The sequence below is a fragment of the Orbicella franksi genome, chromosome 9 (assembly GCF_964199315.1).
Source record: "Orbicella franksi chromosome 9, jaOrbFran1.1, whole genome shotgun sequence".
In the NCBI taxonomy this organism is placed as follows: Eukaryota; Metazoa; Cnidaria; class Anthozoa; order Scleractinia; family Merulinidae; genus Orbicella; species Orbicella franksi.
Genome location: NC_138153.1, coordinates 11,001,354 through 11,022,238, shown reverse-complemented (window position 1 = coordinate 11,022,238; position 20,885 = coordinate 11,001,354). Strand labels below are relative to the sequence as shown.

Genomic DNA, 20,885 nt, shown 5'->3' with positions numbered 1-20,885 from the left:
AAGATTCCCCCCAGGGAAGATAAATACTGAGACAGAAGTTAAAGTCTGGACATCTAATAACGTATGATCAGTGTCCGTCTTGGTCTAGTCTCGTTTCCTCGCAAAAGACAAAATGTCGCCCATGAGCAACATATATTTTGAACCAATGAAATTTAATGAGCAGTGTTGGTTGTGGATCACTGATTTCGTTTGAAAACAAAATTAACTTGGTCCCGCGTTACGTCAACTGGACGCTTACGGGGGTTGGAGGCCGTCGACATATTAACGTGCTCTGCGCTTTACGTCAACTGAACGTTTACCGGTGGAGCGGGGAGGGGTGGGGATGGTGAATGAGTCTATTTTTGGACGTTATAGTCACTGGTGGGGCATTCTTCACGAAAGTAAAATTGACCATTTTAACAAAGTTGACTTCATGTTGAGTACAGCACGTATTAACAAGAGCAGTATGTTCCTACCTTGTGCTGACGGTTGTGGTTCTCTCTTCTCAATACTGCACTTAGAAGTCAAATGCGTTTACAAATAGGACAAAGATATTTCAGCAGAAGAGTTAGGAGAGAGCTTCATTTCATTTATAGGGTTTCGTCTTGTCTGCAGGCAGCCGGGACGGTTCTTACATTTATATGACGGGCATCGAATGGTCTTTGCGAGCAGTGCGTTTATTTTTGCGTGCACAAGCAGTGATCAAGTTTGTCTTGCGAGCAGCGAGCACTTAAGAAAACACAGATGGCGAGCAGCAAGCACTTTGTAAATTTTCCGCTAGCCGTGAACTCTATTTAAGTCTATCTTTGTGGATGGCTTTCGCGAAGAATTCGTAGACTACGCGCGTCAGTTTTAATAAAACGTCAGCAAAATGAGGAAACATGTTTCCAGAAACATTCATAGCCGGCGCATGCTTCCCCAATGTTTCCCAGTTTTGCCATACGGGACTAGAGTAAATTTTAACGAGAATCCGAGCATGCGAGCAGTTTCAAAAATTTGGGGAGCACGAGGACACGAGCACTCATCTAACTTTTGTGTACAATTCGAGCGAAGGCCAAATTTCAGTTTGCGAGCAATTTTAAATGGAATAAGACCATTCTATACCCTTTTATATTATTGCAGCACGTGGTAGGCTAAATCTAATAATTATCTTAGAGAGAATTATTATGATCGAGTACTCCATCTTCTAGCTAGGCTATTCAAGCAGTGAAAAAAGCTTCGAGATGGGAAGGAAACAACAAGCTTATACTCACGTAGTTAAGAGTAATTGAAACTAGGCACTTTCCCGTAGACCAGAGCAAGAGAAAGCCGTTCAAAGGTTGTTAATAGTAACAATTCAGAACCAAATTAAACTCAATGTTTAAAGCAGACGTTTCGTGCCTCGCCCTTCCTTAGTTGTAAGTTTAGTTTTGAATGGGACACGTCATTAAATAAATAAACAGTTGTACGCGCGACTCTGACAAAAAACGTAAAAGCGCGCACTTCAAGCTGTTTAAAAAATAAAATCTATGTTTAGTCCGTGCGGCCTAAGAGTGCCACGATGAAAAATTAGGCGCATTTCGTGACAGCGTCTGTCGTTGTTAGTACCCCTACATTGTTTTACGCAGCTAACCTCCATGTCGTCTAGTCCGTGTCCAGGCTTGTTGAAGTGTTCCGCAACAGGGAAACTGGACGGCTTTCTCGTAATGGTTCGATGGTGTTCACCAGTGCGTTCCCATAGCATGCGCCCTGTTTCCCCAATGTAGAGGGCCGGGCAGCGACGACATGAAATGTCGTACTGGAACACGCGTCATGTCGTCAGCAAATTAAAAGTAATCTTCACCTTCTACCGTCGTACTGCAGCCTAGCCGTACCATATACCTTAAAGTCCCTCATTATTTCCTTTTCATGACATCCTTGAGTACGCTATCTTGGATTCACAACTTAAAAAGTTCTAAAATTAACTTTCGTTAATGAAAACATTACAGTTCTAAATTTGTACTGACATGTCGCAATATATGCATGGTTTCCTTTGAAATATAATCCATGGCATGTCATATCAAACTTCTAAGAGCAAATACATTTCAGAGGCAATATCAAAATTGATAGTTTTCACTCAAGAAACAAAATAGCTATAAAGGGTTCAACTCAGCGCAGGCTCATTAAGCCTGCCGCCTGGTCTGAATAGGATGAAGAGATCAGTTTCAAAAATAAACTATGTCGACACAGTTCCCTGAAAAGTAGATCCACATTCCTGTAAATTAGTGCGTGATTCAACATTGTATCACCGAGAGAAGGTTCCACGGTCTTTAAGCAAAGTGATCAACTCTTATTTTGGATGCAAACCGGGAATTTAAACCATCTCCCGTTATACTAAGGTCAGAGGATGAGTCAGTTTTCGCACGTCCAAGGGTTAAAGACACATTCGTTGAAGAGCAGATATATATCAAAAGTTCTTTATTCAGCAAAAAGCAATCTACAAAGGCGGAGTTTGAATCATTATGTATAGTATGAAAACACTGTGAAAAGACCAGGAAAGGTTTCTTCTAGGAAACTAGTTAAGTTGAATATAAAATGTTAAATCCGACCTCAACTATAACAAAATGAACCAAAATGGACTTTTGCATAGTTCGCGATGTAACGTCAAAATCTTTTTATTATTATCATTATCATCGTCATCGTCATCGTTATCGTCATCTTAATCGTCATTATTATCATTATTATTATTACTTATTATTATTATTATTATTATCATTATTATTATTATTAGTCTTATTATTATCTTTGTTCCGCTGCTTTTTCCCGAAGCAGAAATAGGCGATATTACTGCACTTCGGCATTTCTCTAATTCGGCATTACGTTCGCCACTAAATTTTCTCCGATTCTTATTGGTTTAAATTGATCACGTGACGCGATATTGTTCATCCGCGGAGATACACTATCAGTTCATCCTATCCGTCCGACAAAAATACCCGGATTGATAGTACTCATCCGTGAAAATTTTTCTGTAAAAAAGCCGGCCTATAGAGAAATTGTTCTAAGTACGTTCTTGTCTGATTTATTTTTTAAATTTTACATTTGGCTTTCACGGCTTTCATCTAGAAAAGTTGAAAATAATTCAACACGATTTTTGAACTGGTATACGGAAGAAAATTTAGTGGTGAACAATAAAGACAACACAGGGTTCATTTCTCGTAGCTATCGCTACTCCTTGACAATTTGATGTTCTTAAAAAAAAAATAATAGATAAATTGATGTTCTTAAAACTAGCCTATTTGCCTTCGAAGCTTCGCATCTCGGGCAAATATCTGTTTCAAGAACATCAAATTTCCTCTGGGCAACTATCAGCCGATAGTTCCCCGACCGAAACACTCCATTGTTTAAATAGTTCGATTACGGTCTACTCTATGATGACTAGTATAGAGTTTTACTTTTCTTTATGTCATGAGGTCAACATGCAACCAGCAATTTGCTTTTCTATAGATTTAACACTCGGCAACTAATCTTCCGTTGAGCTACATATTAATAAAGCTGTACGGGAACGGAAACGGAAAACAATGAGTCAAACCGTTTTCTGTCAGTAGAGGTGGGAAGTAGATATATTAAGATTTTAAACAAACTTTCCATAATTAACTATAAATGTGTTGTTTGACATGGAACGATGTCGTCTTTAATTGGTGCTAAAGATAAACGGAGCTCGAGGTGATTTGCTTTTAAAAGGTATTGTTTTATGGATAACACGAAATGACTCTTTCTGCATTTTCTTGTTCAGGATAACCACAAACAAACTAAATGAGTAAAAATCATGAAGCACGAATAATTATAAGCAAAAATGACAACAAGCAACGCCGTTCTATGTCTCACTCTTAGAAGAGCTAATAGTTCTTTTTTTTTTTTTATTTTTATTTTTTTACTTGAAACGAGATTAATTAAGCCTTTAGAACGAGCTTTCAAGCAATAAAGACTTCGTGGTAGAACATTGATTGCAACCTAGCGCAAGTAGCGAGGGCAAGACCATTTTGATTGGCCCTTGCATTTAAACTAACCATAGAGCTAAAATATGCATCATGCTTGCTTTGAACAGTCAACCAAAAACGTCTTCATTGCCCAAAATTTTAGATAAATGCACGATGATTAGAAAGTAATATTAGAAGACACGTCTACTCTATATCCGCCATTTCAATGCTATAAAGCGTAAAAAAAATAATTTAGAAAAAGTTTCCTTGTTGTTTTTGTTGTTGTCGTCGTCTTGTTTACCTTTGCCCGGCTTTTTTTGAGAAGCCCGTCTCTTGATAGCGCAGAGCATCATTCGAAATGCATGTTTCCTTGTAATTACCACCAACATTTGTTATGCCCAGCTCATGGTAAATTGTTCCATTCGAGAAATTTAGTTTCTCATACAAACCATCATCTTGCGAAACTGGTAAGTTCTCATAACAAACGTTATCTGTCCACATGCCAATCTCCTCACACCCGACAATGACTTCCTTTGATTTAGTTTCTTGTAACTCGTACTTTCCAGGGCTTGGAAATGCAACTTCAGTAGGCCTACGGCTCGCCATTTTGCGGCGGTGACAGTGGCGAATCAGATAAATGACGAGGACAGCAAGGACAAATATTCCACCACACGAGGCACCAATAATAATTGTATAGGGGACCTCCTCTTCGTCCTCTTTAGTAGGTTCTAGATTTTGATGAAAAATCAAACATAAAATATATATATATATTAACGACGAGTAGACAAATAATGATGGATGACATTAACATATATCTCTCCCACGGGTAACATATAGAGCTTGTCATTCTTCAGATATATGCTTGCAATTACCTTCAACGTCCTTCACGATTTTAAGGGATTCTGGATCGACGGTCAGAAGGCCGAGTTTGCCATCCTGTATAGCCTTCTTCAACGGTGTCAAAGCTTTTTCTTCTTCAAGACTGTTTTTGAACAGCAGCTGAAATTGTGCTACTACACTGCCCGGCCTGAGAACAAGAACAAATACTAATAAACAAACAAACAAACAAACAAACAAACAAAAAACAAGCAGCGATTCCATAATATTACATGTTAATCATTGATTACGTTGATCACGTTACGAGGTTACAAATTATAACAAACAACTTTTCATTGAATTGCCTCAAGTTAGCGTACCTGAATGATAAGATTCTTACTCCAACAAAGTTGTCCTCCTGAGAATACTGTTCGGTAATCTGTAGGTTCAAAAAATAGGAGTTAATAGCCATTATCACTCAATGCATTTTTTCTTTTGTTTTCGTTGGCCGAGATCCCAGCACATAACCTACAAATAACTGCCTACAATGTGTTTAGCTGCAAATAATATTCTGTTCAAGCGTAATTGTAACCACGCTCTCAGGTGAAAAATGGCAGATCACTTTCCGTGAGCTGCCAACAAACTTGGTGATGAAACGACAAGATAGTTATTGAACTCGGTTATCGCGAAATATCGTAATTTTTCAGTGTCTCGCAGATTGATTATTTGCCTCGGCATTCGGCTTCGGCAAAACTGATCTGTTCGTTACTGACACAGCAAGACATTTTGTCCCACCTCGTCCAATAATTGATTGTTAATTATTGCATAATTTGAACGTACAGTGAAACCTTTGTTAATTGGACATCATATTAAGAGGACATCAAAGCAGAAACTGGCCAAAGTCCCAGAACTCTTCCCCTAATTTCCAACAGTTAGATTTTGATGGGTCATTATAACCACTCTTTATCGCTTGATGCTACAGCCATGGTATCAAAAAACTGCCCGATCATTGGTGAACACGTTGTTATCATTACCATAGGAACAGTATGACCTGCCAAAAACACTCTTAATAACAGCTTTAGTGGCTCATAATTCAAAACTGGAACGATGAAAGTTTTTTGTACTACTAAATTTTAATAAGCATGATAAAGCGCAACTTTTGGCAAAGTTTTACAAAAATATGTATGTAGGGTTCAGAGCTACCTTAAAGTTTTCAAACTTTAAGGTGGCTCTGAACCAATCCATAATGACGTTCAGATAATGAAGCTATAGAGGCAGATGCGCGATTTGTTTTCGCGAAACCTGTATTTGCTTTTCAAATTACGCTTTTAACTTTAAACATTTTCGTTTTCGCTGTATGAAAGATCACCACCCTCGCATTCTTGAGCTATGACGCCTTCAATTGTCTGAAAAGCGCGGTCTAAATAGGGCAAAGAAAACTGATCTTTATACCGGGGTCACAGGGAAATCCAAATTAAAAATTGTTCTTGTCGGAAAAGAAAAAGGAGGAAAAGAAAAACCAAAAGTACAATATGTCGATATATTAATTGCCTGCATGTAAACAAAGAATACACAACGTCTTGCCCATTAGAAAGGGAAAGTATCTACGATTGATATTCTGCTCTATACATGTTGCTAAATTCTCACCTGTATTTCAAGGGTTCGTGACAACTCTTTAAAGGCTTGACTGCTCTCATTCTCAAGATCTTTATTCCACGTCCGTTGGAGACTTAACTCAATGACAAGATCTAGAATATAAGTACATAAATAGGTCAGAACAAAAGTGCACGAAACGAGAGAACATTAAGAATGATGCAAATACGTTTATACACAAACCGACTGACTGACTGACTAATTGACTGTTAGACTGGTTTACTGATTGATTGATTGATTGATTGACTGATTGATTGACCGACTGATTGACTGACTGACAGTAACTAATTGATTGAGTTGTTGAGTGAATGAGTGACTGACCTAACGCAGACCTTTTTAATGATCGAGTGAATAAACCATAGTTAATAGAGGAGAATGGTTATGAAACCCGACAAAGATCCTTGTTGTATGTTTTTGTTCACTTTTTTAACCTTGACCGTGTACAAAACACAATAGTTGTTTACTCCGTACTGAGGAACTAAGTAACCAATAGAAACGTTTCGGTTACGTAATTCACGCATAGTGTATGAGCGCAAAACAAAAGATTGTGCACGGTCGTGGACCTTCCAACATAAATCTTGAAATCTTTGTTTGCTCCTTTGGTATTTGCCGGGCTTCATGACCAGTCCCTTCTATTAACTATGAATAAATGACTTCCCAATTAAACGACCTTCGATGAACATATGAAAGATGACACGAACATAGGGGTCTGAATCATTGGAGAATGGGTATTCTGTGTTTTATCTTTTACATATTCTCCTCTCTTGATATTAAACCTACGGGCGCGTACGAGTAAATTTTTGAACGGAAAACCTCGACGTTTAAATATAACAAAGTTATATTTAACTTATGAAGTTCGGGATGCTTTAGAGTCATTCAGTACGATTTGTTTATTCAGTGCGGCGTCTCTGTAGTTTAATTGACACTGTCTTTTTCGTTTGCTTGTTTGTTTCTTTGTTTGTTTGTTTGGTTTTTGAACGGCGCCCATGCAATATGCACATCACAAGTTCGGGCGTTTTTCTTTGATAAACAATAAAATTAAGAAAGCATTCTAGATCGTTAATCCCTGAAACTTATGACTGGTAAGAGCTCCGATCATTTAGCATGTTTGTCAAACAACAGAAAATATTTTTACTTGTTTCTGGTTGCTGAGTTGTTGGTTGAACAGTGGCAGTTGTGGACTTCTTATCAGATGAACGGATATCTGTAACTGCGGACGACGATGAGGCAGACACTCTATTAAATGACGTGACGCGCGTGATTCTTATTTCTTGCGATGTGCTGCTGGCTGCAGCGGATGTTCTCGTCAGTATACTTGTAGGCGAAGTTACAGATGTTGTACTGGCCTTGGAAGAAATCAGTGTATGTGTTGTAGTCGCATGTTTAGATACCGAAGAAGATGCTAATCCTAAAGGGAAAAATATAAATTATGAATGATTTTAATCAAAAGACGCATTTTATCGTTGCTCTGAATAAACAAACATCTCCATACGTAAACCGTATCTCCTGCTGAAGAGAACAAGCTTTGATAGAGCGTTTTGACTCACATAGCCAGAGACCATGCAAATGCAAATGAAGTTTTTACATAAGAAAAGAGTTCAATTCCCACAGGATTGGCCTGTTGTGTATAACAACATGGCCGACCTTTCATTGTTTCGGCACCAATACGGCTGCCGTGACGTCATGGGAAATTATTATCTACTACAATTCCAGTATAAAAAATAAATAAATAAATAAACAAACAAAAAAATAAATAAATAAATAAAAAAGCTTTGCAGTGTTTCTAATGTTTGCTCACTGGACTCCACACTTTACAACTGAACAGAAAAGAGAACTAAAAGAAACTTAATCCTAATGAAGGGAGGATAAAATGAGCTCACCCAGTGCCTACACTGATTTCTAACTTTTGTAAGATAAATAACACTTAAGCTAAAGCGCTCAAACCTTTTGAATTTTTGCTTTTTGGAAGATTTTGGTATTTCATGATATGTGTCTTCACATTCCTAATGCAGCTATGTTTTTAAAGGGTGTCTTTTTTCGAAGTTATGATGAGCATTCTCATAATTTAGCGCCATTTAGGCGTGATCTGCCGTCCTGATTGGTATATCACTCACCAGTTTCACAGTTACCACCGGTATATCCTTTTGGGCACTTGCATGAGTAATTGTAGATACCATCTACACAAGACCCGCCGTTCTGACATGTGTGGTTAATGCAATAGTCAATGTCTGCAAAATAATAGGAAAGAAGGACAGAAAGATTGCAATAAGTTAACGTAAGTGAAACGCAAGAGCTTGTTAACATGGCATTCTCAAGAACAGCACAATTTAAACTTTCTTAGCATTACTGCATTACTGCATGTATGATTAACGCAGACGTCAATCTCTGCAAACAGAAGGTCTCTGATCAAAGGAGGATAATTACATTCGAGCAGAAGCTTAAGTACACGTGAAGAGTTGATTAAAAAGCCTGTGAGTACGAATTTCAGAGGAACAAGAAGAACTTTATTTTTAAGCACCTCTCTGAATTTAGCCTTTTTAAATTATTAAACTTCCCTTCAACCAAACCAAACCTCTGACGCATTATTGACGTGTGTTACATTGTGTTACATAGGTGTCATCAAACAACTACAGCAGCAGCGACCAAAACAAGAAAAATTAAAAGAATAAACGATTTGATGTAAAAGAATTAACGATTCGAAAGGACGATATAAGTGCGACAAAGATAATAACTCGGTCACGATCCTCAGCTAAATCAAACCTGTCAGCAATTCTCGAAGATTCTGGTCCATCTGAGACCAATTTTGCACCATTTGTTTGTGATGTGAGTTATATAACGTCCACCAAACACCAATATTTTTCAACGAAAAAAACAACTACAGATACAGATTGCCGCCTGGAGTTGTTAGAGTGTACCTGTTTCACAGTTTTTTCCAGTAAATCCTGGTGGGCAGTTACAAGAGTAACTGTTGACACCATCCTCACAGGATCCACCATTATTACATGTGTGATTAATACAGTCGTCGATATCTGCAAACGGAATAACATAGAAAAAACGTAGATATAAATCTAATAAGTGTAATAACTACAGATACAGATTGCCACCTAGAGTTGTTTGAGTGTACCTGTTTCACAGTTATTTCCAGTAAATCCCACTAAGCAGTTACAAGAGTAGCTGTTGACACCATCCTCACAGGATCCACCATTACTGCATGTGTGATTAATACAGTCGTCAATGTCTGAAAACGCAATAACATAGATAAAAAATTAGACATAAGTCTAATAAGTGTAATAACTACAGATAGAGATTGTCGCCTAGAGTTGTTTGAGTGTACCTGTTTCACAGTGATTTCCAGTAAATCCCACTAAGCAGTTACAAGAGTAGCTGTTGACACCATCCTCACAGGATCCACCATTACCACATGTGTGATTAACACAGTCGTCAATGTCTGAAAACGGAATAACATAGATAAAAAGTAGATATAAGTCTGATAATTGTAATAACTACAGATACAGATTGCCTCCTAGAGTTGTTTGAGTGTACCTGTTTCACAGTTATTTCCAGTAAATCCCACTAAGCAGTTACAAGAGTAGCTGTTGACACTATCTTCACACGATCCCCCATTATTACATGTATGGTTAACACAGTCGTCAATATCTGCAAACAGAAGGCTCTGATCAAAGGAGGATAATACATCCGAGCAGCAGCTTAAGTACACGTGAAGAGTTGATAAAAAGGAACAAGTAGAACTCTATTTTTAAGCTCCTTTCTGAACTTAGCTTTATTAAACTTCCCCTCAACTAAACCAAACCTCTGACGCTTTATTGGCGTGTGTTGGTGTGTTACATAGGTGTCGTCAAACAGCTACAGCAGCAGCGACAAAAACAAGAAAAATAAAACAACTAAGAAAAGTAAAAGGATTTACCTAGTTCACAATAATCTCCAGTAAATCCCACTAAGCAGTTACAAGAGTAATTGTTGACACCATCTACACACGATCCACCATTACTGCATGTGTGATTAATACAGTCGTCAATGTCTGAAAACGTAATAACATAGATAAAAAGTAGATATAAGTCTAATAAGTGTAATAACTACAGATACAGATTGTCGCCTAGAGTTGTTTCAGTGTACCTGTTTCACAGTGATTTCCAGTAAATCCCACTAAGCAGTTACAAGAGTAGCTGTTGACACCATCCTCACAGGATCCACCATTACCACATGTGTGATTAACACAGTCGTCAATGTCTGAAAACGGAATAACATAGATAAAAAGTAGATATAAGTCTGATAATTGTAATAACTACAGATACAGATTGCCTCCTAGAGTTGTTTGAGTGTACCTGTTTCACAGTTATTTCCAGTAAATCCCACTAAGCAGTTACAAGAGTAGCTGTTGATACTATCTTCACACGATCCCCCATTATTACATGTATGGTTAACACAGTCGTCAATATCTGCAAACAGAAGGCTCTGATCAAAGGAGGATAATACATCCGAGCAGCAGCTTAAGTACACGTGAAGAGTTGATAAAAAGGAACAAGTAGAACTCTATTTTTAAGCTCCTTTCTGAACTTAGCTTTATTAAACTTCCCCTCAACTAAACCAAACCTCTGACGCTTTATTGGCGTGTGTTGGTGTGTTACATAGGTGTCGTCAAACAGCTACAGCAGCAGCGACAAAAACAAGAAAAATAAAACAACTAAGAAAAGTAAAAGGATTTACCTAGTTCACAATAATCTCCAGTAAATCCCACTAAGCAGTTACAAGAGTAATTGTTGACACCATCTACACACGATCCACCATTACTGCATGTGTGATTAATACAGTCGTCAATGTCTGAAAACGTAATAACATAGATAAAAAGTAGATATAAGTCTAATAAGTGTAATAACTACAGATACAGATTGTCGCCTAGAGTTGTTTCAGTGTACCTGTTTCACAGTGATTTCCAGTAAATCCCACTAAGCAGTTACAAGAGTAGCTGTTGACACCATCCTCACAGGATCCACCATTACCACATGTGTGATTAATACAGTCATCAATGTCTGAAAACGGAATAACATAGATAAAAAGTAGATATAAGTCTAATAAGTGTAATAACTACAGATACAGATTGCCGCCTAGAGTTGTTTGAGTGTACCTGCTTCACAGTTATTTCCAGTAAATCCTGCTAAGCATTTACAAGAGTAGCTGTTGACACTATCTTCACACGATCCTCCATTACTACATGTATGGTTAACACAGTCGTCAATATCTGCAAACAGAAGGCTCTGTTCAAAGGAGGATAATACATGCGAGCAGTAGCTTAAGAACACGTGAAAAGTTGATAAAAAGGAGCAAGAAGAACTTTATTTTTAAGCACCTTTCTGAACTTAGCTTTATTAAACTTCCCTTCAACTAAACCAAACCTCTGACGCTTTATTGGCGTGTGTTGGTGTGTTACATAGGTGTCATCAAACAACTACAGCAGCAGCGACCAAAACAAGAAAAATTAAACAAGTAAGAAAAGGGAAAAGGATTTACCTAGTTCACAGTAATCTCCAGTAAATCCCACCAAGCAGTTACAAGAGTAGTTGTTGACACCATCTATGCATGATCCGCCATTATTGCATGTATGATTAACACAGTCGTCAATGTCTAGAAACAGAATGTTAAGATTTAGTTTGAGATGAAATTACGATCGTCTCTTTTTTTCTTAAAAGGCAATGACGAAAGCCACCACCTCAACATCAGAAATAACTAAACTCACCTCTCCTACAGAGAAAGAGGGCAAGTATGAAGAAGCTATGTATTTAGTCCTTAACTACATCGCTGAAAACAAATTACAGAGAAAACCCTGAAACTAACGAGATTGACCTCGGAATTTTCTTTCAAGAAACACGTCAACACCGATTTGAACACACTCACTTTGCGCCAGAAATACTATCAACAATTTGCAGAATTGTTATGTGAATTACTTGCATGTAGATTTGTCTTTATGACCAGGAGCAACTAAACATTCATTTCAAAACGTTATTCATCCACGGAAGTCGACCGTTAGTGTAGCTTATTGTCGTCGTCTTGTCTTCAACCTTCGCAAAATGAGACTGATGAAAATCCCTCATTTCAACATTTGCAACTTGACGATTTGAGCAAAATTCGATAATACGTTACAAAGAGGAGAAAATTCGAATCTTGGTTCTTGTTAGTCTCTCAGACACGCCTTTGCTTAACTCCCTTATGATTAAACTCTGGTGAACGCCAGCCTACCCTTTTCACAATGATCACCCGTATATCCTGCTGGGCAGCTACATGAGTAGTTGCTGATACCATCCACACACGATCCACCATTAGTACATGCGTGATTAACACAGTGGTCAATGTCTAACAAAAGAATGATAATAAGTTAATTCAAATTATCCACCAACAACAAGGCAAAGTCAATAGATTCAGGATTACGGCATTTGACTTTATCATTGAAAAATCAAGGGGATCCTTTGTTTGTCTGATATTTGTTTTTGTTTTTGTTTTTGTTTTTTTTGTTTTTTTTTTTAATTTGACCTGGGATCAGTGAACGAGAAGGCACTCCAGTCACTCCGTGGAAATGAGAAACTGCTAATACTAATTTCATTGGCAATACGCTCTAGAAATACGTAGAATTCTATTGCAGAAATAGCTAGTACGTCGTTAGGGCTAGTCCACGTCCGGATAGGACTGGTGCTGATGACTGTAGTTTTTAGGAGACCGGAGTCATCATCATACTCAAGTGAAAAGCTGTTTTGTCTGTCGATAGTTTTGAAGCCCCATTTATTCTAAGCTGCTGGAATGTGTTGGGATCTTTGAATGGTGTTCTTCGTAGATTGATGTATCAGCTTTCAAGACAGGCATTGAAAATAATAGCTTGTAGTTGCTCAGCAACGTAACTGTTCACGTGACGCTTAAGATGCGATGCGCTCATTTTGCCAGTCCTTTACTGAAAATATCCTCGCCTGGACTCACTAGAGGTTGTTGGCTATACTCCTAACCAGGTAGGCTCAGTTCATTTATTAGAAATTAGTTGATTCAATTCAAAATGTTCTTTCTCCTATGTATACTTCCATTAAACAAATGTGAAACCCTTTCCGTCTTTTTGTGTACTATAAGATATTTGTCAATTACAATATGACGTTCAGCAATACAGAGAGGGAAACGAAATGAAAGGGCAAATATGTAACAAACAAAACCAGGCAAGCAAAAGCGAAATAAAAGTCAAAGCTGAAACCGAAACCAACATAACAACGACAAAACAACAGCATCACAAAATCAGCTTAATGCAGTGCTTCTAGAGGTTAGACTTAAAAGCATTCATTACGACGTCTTTTTGACATGCATTTAACAGGCCTGAACATTATCACATTATGTTTCCAATTTTCTTATTCTTGTAATCACCTTCACAATTCTTTCCATCACCACTGAATCCAAGTGGGCACGGACCACAGCTAATTGTGTCGCTGTTTTTGAAGCAGGTCACTTTGGGGTAGCAGGAGTCAATGGTACAGTCTGCGATTTTAATGTCACAGTGCGGACCAGTAAAACCCACGTGGCAGTTGCACGTGTAGTTATCGACGTGGTCAGTGCAAGTTCCTAATGAAAAGACGAGGTTCTTTTTGTTACTGACGAACGACACAGACAAAACAATATACACGTTTTTGTTCATTCTGTTTGTAAGGAAAGCTAAATAGAAAGACATGCTGGCGTGGAATGGACAACATTAACCTTACCAACCTTCTTTGAAATAAAACATACCCCTTCCCCTGAGTGTGCAAGCGGGGGCGCGCAATGTAATTATATGGATGGCAATGCATCGATGCATGTTTCAAACACTTATTTCCGAACTGTATACCTTAATCGGTCTAAACAGCAGAGGGCAATATTTGAATTTAGGAAAAGAAGTTTAATTTTAAAAGGAATGCTTTGAGGGACTGCTTCTGTCATCTTCAGATATAATTAGTACAGCTATCTAAGTTGAAGTTTTGATAAGTGTATAGAAGTACTAATGACAATGTCTTATGCGAGTCTATAAACGGAGATTTAAATTTATATTGTAGAATATAAATAATATCTTGAGAGGGGAGTACACATTAACATACCGTTGCCACAGGGAGAAGAAAGGCACTCGTTGATGTTTTCTTCGCATCTCACTCCAGTAAAACCAGCTGGACAGATACAAGTGTAATCGTTGATCATATCCAGACATGTTCCTAAGAAGATGCCAAGAAGTCGATCAGATTTTATTTTGAAGTAGACCAATGGGATGGAAATAGATTTACGTGTTCTTCGAGTAGTTAAACCCGGCCCTTATCAATTAGGTAGATCAAGAAAGACAGCATCAGTCCTAACGTTTTGTTCAAACCAGTTACCACAATACTATTGCTGGGGATCTCAGCTAGGAAGTGCATGAAATAGGTGCATGACCCGTATGGAAACCCTGGCTGATTATATAAACACTTCCGCCCACCACCCCCTAACCTCACAGTTTCTTTTTTTAGAACATTGCTACAATATTATTAGAAGACTATACTTTGTCACTGAGCATGCTTACCACGAATGCAAGGAGACGACTGACATTCGTCGATTTCCTCTTCACAATCGCGACCAGTATAGCCATCCTCGCATTGACAGGTGTAGTTATTAACCTGATTGACACAGTCCCCTAGAAAAGATTAAAAAAAAAAAAAGAGATCAATCGTACAGAAGTATTTACCCTTATTTTACACAAGTCTAAACTTATTTTTGAAAAGCAACAAACGGTACGTTTGGTTTCAGCCTTTAAACGTTCACACACGCGTAAATTTGGTACTGCCCCTTAAAATTGCCCCTCTTTATTAGTCTTAATTCTACACTGCCCACTAGCCTCTGTGAGTAGTGGAAGTAGTATTTTCCTTACCATGTCTGCATGGTGAAGATTCACATTCATCAATGTCAATAGTGCAATTATGCCCACTGTATCCAGGATCACAAGTGCATTTGTACGAGCCTGTGTAATCCGTGCATTTTCCTGTAAACACGAAAATTCAAGCCCAACAATATATACTCTCATCAAAGATAGCAATTTTAAAAACAAGGCCACGCAACTCACATTGTAGCAATGAACACATGCCGTAACAATGTCAAGCCTGGTCATGGATCGACCGCGCGCTAATTAAGAAATATAAAGGAGTAAGAGTTTTGTACCGGATACACCAACTTGAAAATAAATTTGAAAGTGAGAATCTCTCAACCATGCCTTGTAGCAGATGTTATTCTATCTTATAGGTCCCTTTTAAATAAGGGACAAAGCTCTTTTTAGCAGCAACCTGCTCTTTTCACGAGGATGGCCGCGTAACAGTGTTAAACCGTATTTTGCAAATGCTATTTTAAATGGTTGTATTTAACATAATCCTCTTATTAAACCTCATCCTCTATAAGATATTTTCTCTTACATCTTCTACTCCCACTCCAAAATTTGCCCACCCCAATTCTGCTGTTCTTAAAGATTTGATTAAGGGAGCCTTAAAAGCGTTTGCCTTATTCGGTCTTTCCATGGCCGGAATGGTCGAGTATATTTTTTTTATGTATATATATAGAGAGAGTATTTCACTCTCTGTCTCTGTCTCTAATGTTATGAGTATTTGATTCATGGCAACAAAAAAACAAATAAATAAATAAATAAATAAAATTAAATAAAATAAAATAAATAAAATAAAAGTAAAGATTACACACATTCCACAGCACTGACCATGAATGCAAGGAGAAGAGCTGCAGTCATCATAATCAATGTCACAGTTGCTTCCAACGTATCCAGTATCACAGAGGCAGGTGTAGTTGTTAAGTCCATCAATACACCGACCTAGTAGTAAGTAAAAGTGATATAATAACAGGTCAAATAACACCCCTGCATTGAATCCTAAAAAAAATCAAAGAGCCAAACAGTGGCGGAAGAGTAGATTACGAGATAACTGGACTGAAACTCTGATACTCAAAGCTATGGAGGAGAGCAATATAGTGTTAAAGATTTGCGAACATGACGGACAGCAAAAGAGTCCAACTAACCCTCATACCTTAACCTACAATTCGAAAAATAACTAACGCTACTGGGTACATTTTCCTAGTATTAATGAACTCGTATGAGCCGATATGTTGCAACATTAACCATTTTTCTCACTTTTTTTATTGTCATCACTTTCCTAGAAACTTAAGAAATCTGCTTTGCTCCTGTGAATCCCCTTAATTTAACCTGCACGTAGCGTAACTTTAATTTCTAAGGATTATCGAAAAATAAAATGTCACCTGCATCAGTACTAGCCATAAAACAAGAGCCGGTGCCGCGCTAACAGCCATTTATCATACCTCGAAAACATGGATACGATTGGCACTCATCGATGTTAGTCTCGCACTCGTCTCCGGTATATCCAGGTAAACACTGACATTCATAAAGCCCTGACCCCCTGAGCTTGCTTGGATGAGGCACACATCTTCCGTTGTTCTGACACTGGCAAACGACCAAGGATACGGTAATATTAACGTAAGAGGTAGCTTTGCATGCATCCGTGGCTTTGAGGACGAACTGCGTTTTTGCATCATTAGTGGCGTTCCATATCAACACGTTATCGCGCACTACAGCCTTGGCTGAGCTTCCGTCCATTAGTGAGACCGTGACAGGCATGCCTTCAGGGTCTACGACATCAATAGTTAGCTCTAGGGTTTCGTCAAGTACAGCGAAGTAGTCGATGTCCTTTGAAAATCGAGGAGGAAGATTGACTACAAATATGAGAAATACATTTCTTAGTTGTGATCCATTGGAAGATAGACGTGTGTATGACGTCAACAATGCTTTATTTTTGGTTTTTTCTTAATTATGATAAAGCACGTCGATCTCCATTTTACTATGCAGCTGTTGAGTAATAGATCACAGAAAACGTCAAAATGTAAAAATAAGCTCTTAATGAAGGATCCCAAGGGAAATAGTGAGACCCTCTATGTTTTTCGAGGCGAAACTTAGGATAACATTGAGGTATAACAAGACCATCTGTCACACTCTCACCCGACGGCTCGTGTGCCACTTTTTTGTTGTCACCACATTTTGACATCATCTCTGGTCGATGTAACCTTTTTTTTGGTATATATCTACCATAAACCCTCGACTTACCGCCTCCCCTCAAATAATAATAATAATAATAATAATAATAATAATAATAATAATAATAAAGCTTTTGGGCGCATTTAAAAAAAAACTCAATGCGCTTACATTACTATAAAAAATAAATTAGTTAAATCCTAAAAAAATATTTCTAATAACAGTAAATAAATAAAATAAAAGAAATAATTAATTAAAATACAGTTTTTCGTGAAATAAAATAAATCAGAAGTAGGATTTCCGAAACAAGAATGCTTTGAGGGCAGATTTAAAAGACGAAAGAGATGTTGTATTTTTTAACAGAATCCGGTAGACTGTTCCATAATATAGGTGCGGAGAAAGAAAAGGCACGTTCACCGTATGGCACAGAGTTCACAGTAGGGACAGTGAAAAGAAGTTTAGACGATGAGCGTAAGCTCCGTTGCGGGTGGTATTGTTGTAGAAGGAACGACAAGTAGGCTGGTCAAAGTCCATGGATAATCTCAAATAAGCGCCACCTTCGAATAAGCGGCCCTTCTATCGGCAAAAATGTAAAATAAGCGTCTCTCCTCAAAAAAAGCGCCCCTCTCCCCTTCCCCTGTTTTATGGAAGAGTAATGCGATTACAAAGGATGTATAGTTTTCGTCGTGTTCAGTCACAAACAAGTGATTATCGACTTATTCCAGCACTGCACACTGACCTTCGCGACGGATGGTAGTGAATATCTGCTGATTCATTGCCTAATATAAAGCCCAACCAACTTTGCAGGCAGGCATACACGGGATAAAGCCCGTAATTCTTCCAGAGAGACAGGATCCATCTGAGACTTCTGAGAGACTGACACGTACATATATTGCAAAAAAAACCCGATGATATCTGACCACGTTTTGGGAAAAACTTAATAAGCGCCTCCCTCGAATAAGCGCCCCCGTCTTCTCCTTAATTTGGAATAAGCGCCCCGGGCGCTAATTCGAGAATTTACGGTACTTTGTCTTTCAAAACGTTATTTAAATCCTCTTCACAGACACTTCAAAAACACAACCGCACACTCACTATCTATACCGGCATAGATAGTTGGTAGTGTAGCCAATAAATGAAGAGCATTTGTGATATAGCACTAGCAATAGTAGAGTTATACTAATAATGAACAGGCGCACGACAACATAGAATCTATTTTTGAAATAATCATTACCTTGACGCTCCGACCACGCCTTAGTGCTGACATGTGGAAGGCATTGGTAGCACCAGTCGACTGGATTTGTCTCGTTCGAAGCGAAGCAGTACCCATTTATCAGGCAGGAATTGTTCTTTTACCCAAACAAAAAAGAAAAGAAAAACAGAAACAAAAAACTTGGTCAATGAACGATCCCTAAGCTTTACTACAGGTCTCAGAGTATTGAGTATTGGTCATTCTGATTTGACTTAGGCAATGAAGGAATGAACGAGAAGCCGGAACTGTATCCATGCTCGTAGCGTGTGGCTATTTCGACATTAATTAAGATAATATAGTCTGTCTAGTATATGTTCTATAATTAAATTTACTCCAAAAAGGGATCTTCGATGTTGCAGACGCTATATAAAATATTGCTGCAGATGATATTCCAAGTACTGCATGGAGAGATGCTGGGGCGGTGAAAAGTAAGAGACTTCACTTCGTTACATCAAGACGCAAGCCTTTAACATTCAGTCATTATGTCTATCACGCGTCGTCTTTCCCCAAATCCGAAAAAAGATGCAGACTCTTTCTTTCTTTTCTTTGCCTTTTTTTTGTTTCTTTGTTTCTTTGTTTGTTTTTTTTTTAGATTGATTGTTTTCGTTTTTGTACTTATGTTGTTAAGTTTACCCCGACTTTCGTAGCCTAACATTGCACATAATTAATTAATTTCGATAGATGGCAGTAGTTCGTTTTGAACGTTTCATTGCCCCTTCCATCCCATACCATACCAAAAATAATTGTCCACAATCCAAGATGCACGATTGTATACAGGACAAAAACAATACTATGGAATAGCGATCGATCTTAGCTAGTACCAAAATGCCCTTACCTTGAAAAAGCATCCAGTAGAAACATTGCAACTCATGCAAGCTGAATCGTATGATATAAATGTGAGATTTTTATGGCTTTTGTGTTCCCCGTCGTTAGAGACAGATATATACAGGCCAGCGGCTGAGGTTCCCGCATTGTTTTCATCAAAATACCCTTGCGTCACTGGTGATTCAGGTAAAGAACAGTCTGTAAGCACCAAGTCTGTCATTATACCAGGGAATTCATGCTCCGTATTGTTTGGTTTCCAGGAACTGTCGATAACCTGCATATGTTTGCGGGAGAAGAGTACATAAGCATATTTACATAAGCAAAACAAGTCTCCATGCAGTGTAAAAAATTATATCGTAATTACCTCAGTAAAAAGTGAAGTGGTCTCCTCAAAATTTCAGGCCAAATAAAATAATTAACAGAACAAAGAACTCTAGACATGTGAGATCATGGCAGTTATATGTAGAACTATGCAACTTGGGTAGCTTGAGCAGTTGCGAAAATAAAGCCTAATAAAGGAATTTTCACCCTTGTATGTTACAATCAGCTGCAAAGATGGAAAATTATTACGGTTGTTAACTTTTCAACGCCTTACTGTCTCGTTTTAGCCTTTTAATTAAGATACCCCTGCCTATGTTGTTATCATTATTATTATTATTATTATTATTATTATTTTTTTTTTTTTTTTTTTTTTTTTTTTTTTTTTTACTACCATTCATTTTCTTCATAATAGTGTAAAATATGGTTTCTTTGTTAATCCGGGTCTGTGTTAAAAATGCTTACCTTAAATTCTCTAACGTGACATGTCATGTTTGTAGAATTCAGAAAACCAGTTCCCAGGACCGTTACCTTTCTACACGGGCGCTTACGTCTATCGCACAAACCATTTCCTTGCAAGCTACAGTATTTTAAAAAAAAAAGACAATCGTCACATTTTATCGAATTTACATTGCAAATCGTATGATGTGATGTGATTTTGAGCATTCAATCATTTTGTGCCACTTTCAAAACGAGTCCTCGTGCAAAGCCTTTTATATGAAAAAGAATTTGATTTGCATGATAAAGAATCTGTCTGGGAAACACATTTTCATTTGAATTGTTTTGCACGAAGACTCGTTTTGGCACAGATGCAAAAGGTAACTCGGAAAAAGCCTATTACGTGGGTTAGTTTCTAGAACTCCAAATTACCTTAGAGTCACTACTCTACATTTAAGCATCCATCGCATGGCAGCTATGATCAAAACTGATTTACATTTCTGTTAGAGCTGCATCAGCTAAATTATACATTGGTTTAGAAACTAATATATTTAAAGATTCAAGATGACGTACACCCAAGTGGCAAATTTATTCC

At 37.8% G+C, this 20,885-nt stretch overlaps 2 protein-coding genes across 2 annotated transcripts in view; both read right to left on the bottom strand.

The window, feature by feature from the left end:
- Positions 1-2,410: 2,410 nt before the first annotated feature.
- The window catches only part of LOC145498339 (uncharacterized), a 30,860-nt gene continuing 12,385 nt past the window's right edge, over positions 2,411-20,885 (bottom strand). The window contains exons 12-36 of the mRNA XM_081478254.1: positions 20,318-20,432; positions 19,545-19,808; positions 18,692-18,806; positions 16,734-17,144; positions 16,123-16,233; positions 15,292-15,402; positions 14,947-15,057; positions 14,495-14,605; positions 13,794-13,988; positions 12,636-12,749; positions 11,318-11,431; positions 11,109-11,222; positions 10,727-10,840; positions 10,518-10,631; positions 10,309-10,422; positions 9,927-10,040; positions 9,718-9,831; positions 9,508-9,621; positions 9,299-9,412; positions 8,498-8,611; positions 7,519-7,791; positions 6,378-6,478; positions 5,111-5,169; positions 4,787-4,941; positions 2,411-4,642 (exon numbers count right to left, since the gene is read on the bottom strand). Coding sequence (XP_081334380.1) covers positions 4,212-4,642; positions 4,787-4,941; positions 5,111-5,169; positions 6,378-6,478; positions 7,519-7,791; positions 8,498-8,611; positions 9,299-9,412; positions 9,508-9,621; positions 9,718-9,831; positions 9,927-10,040; positions 10,309-10,422; positions 10,518-10,631; positions 10,727-10,840; positions 11,109-11,222; positions 11,318-11,431; positions 12,636-12,749; positions 13,794-13,988; positions 14,495-14,605; positions 14,947-15,057; positions 15,292-15,402; positions 16,123-16,233; positions 16,734-17,144; positions 18,692-18,806; positions 19,545-19,808; positions 20,318-20,432 — 3,817 coding nt within the window. The 3' untranslated portion in view covers positions 2,411-4,211. The remainder of the gene's footprint in view (positions 4,643-4,786; positions 4,942-5,110; positions 5,170-6,377; positions 6,479-7,518; positions 7,792-8,497; positions 8,612-9,298; positions 9,413-9,507; positions 9,622-9,717; positions 9,832-9,926; positions 10,041-10,308; positions 10,423-10,517; positions 10,632-10,726; positions 10,841-11,108; positions 11,223-11,317; positions 11,432-12,635; positions 12,750-13,793; positions 13,989-14,494; positions 14,606-14,946; positions 15,058-15,291; positions 15,403-16,122; positions 16,234-16,733; positions 17,145-18,691; positions 18,807-19,544; positions 19,809-20,317; positions 20,433-20,885) is intronic.
- LOC145498341 (von Willebrand factor D and EGF domain-containing protein-like) overlaps positions 11,624-20,885 on the bottom strand; it is a 103,947-nt gene continuing 94,685 nt past the window's right edge. Inside the window, exon 26 of the mRNA XM_081478257.1 lies at positions 11,624-12,023. Coding sequence (XP_081334383.1) covers positions 11,878-12,023 — 146 coding nt within the window. The 3' untranslated portion in view covers positions 11,624-11,877. The remainder of the gene's footprint in view (positions 12,024-20,885) is intronic.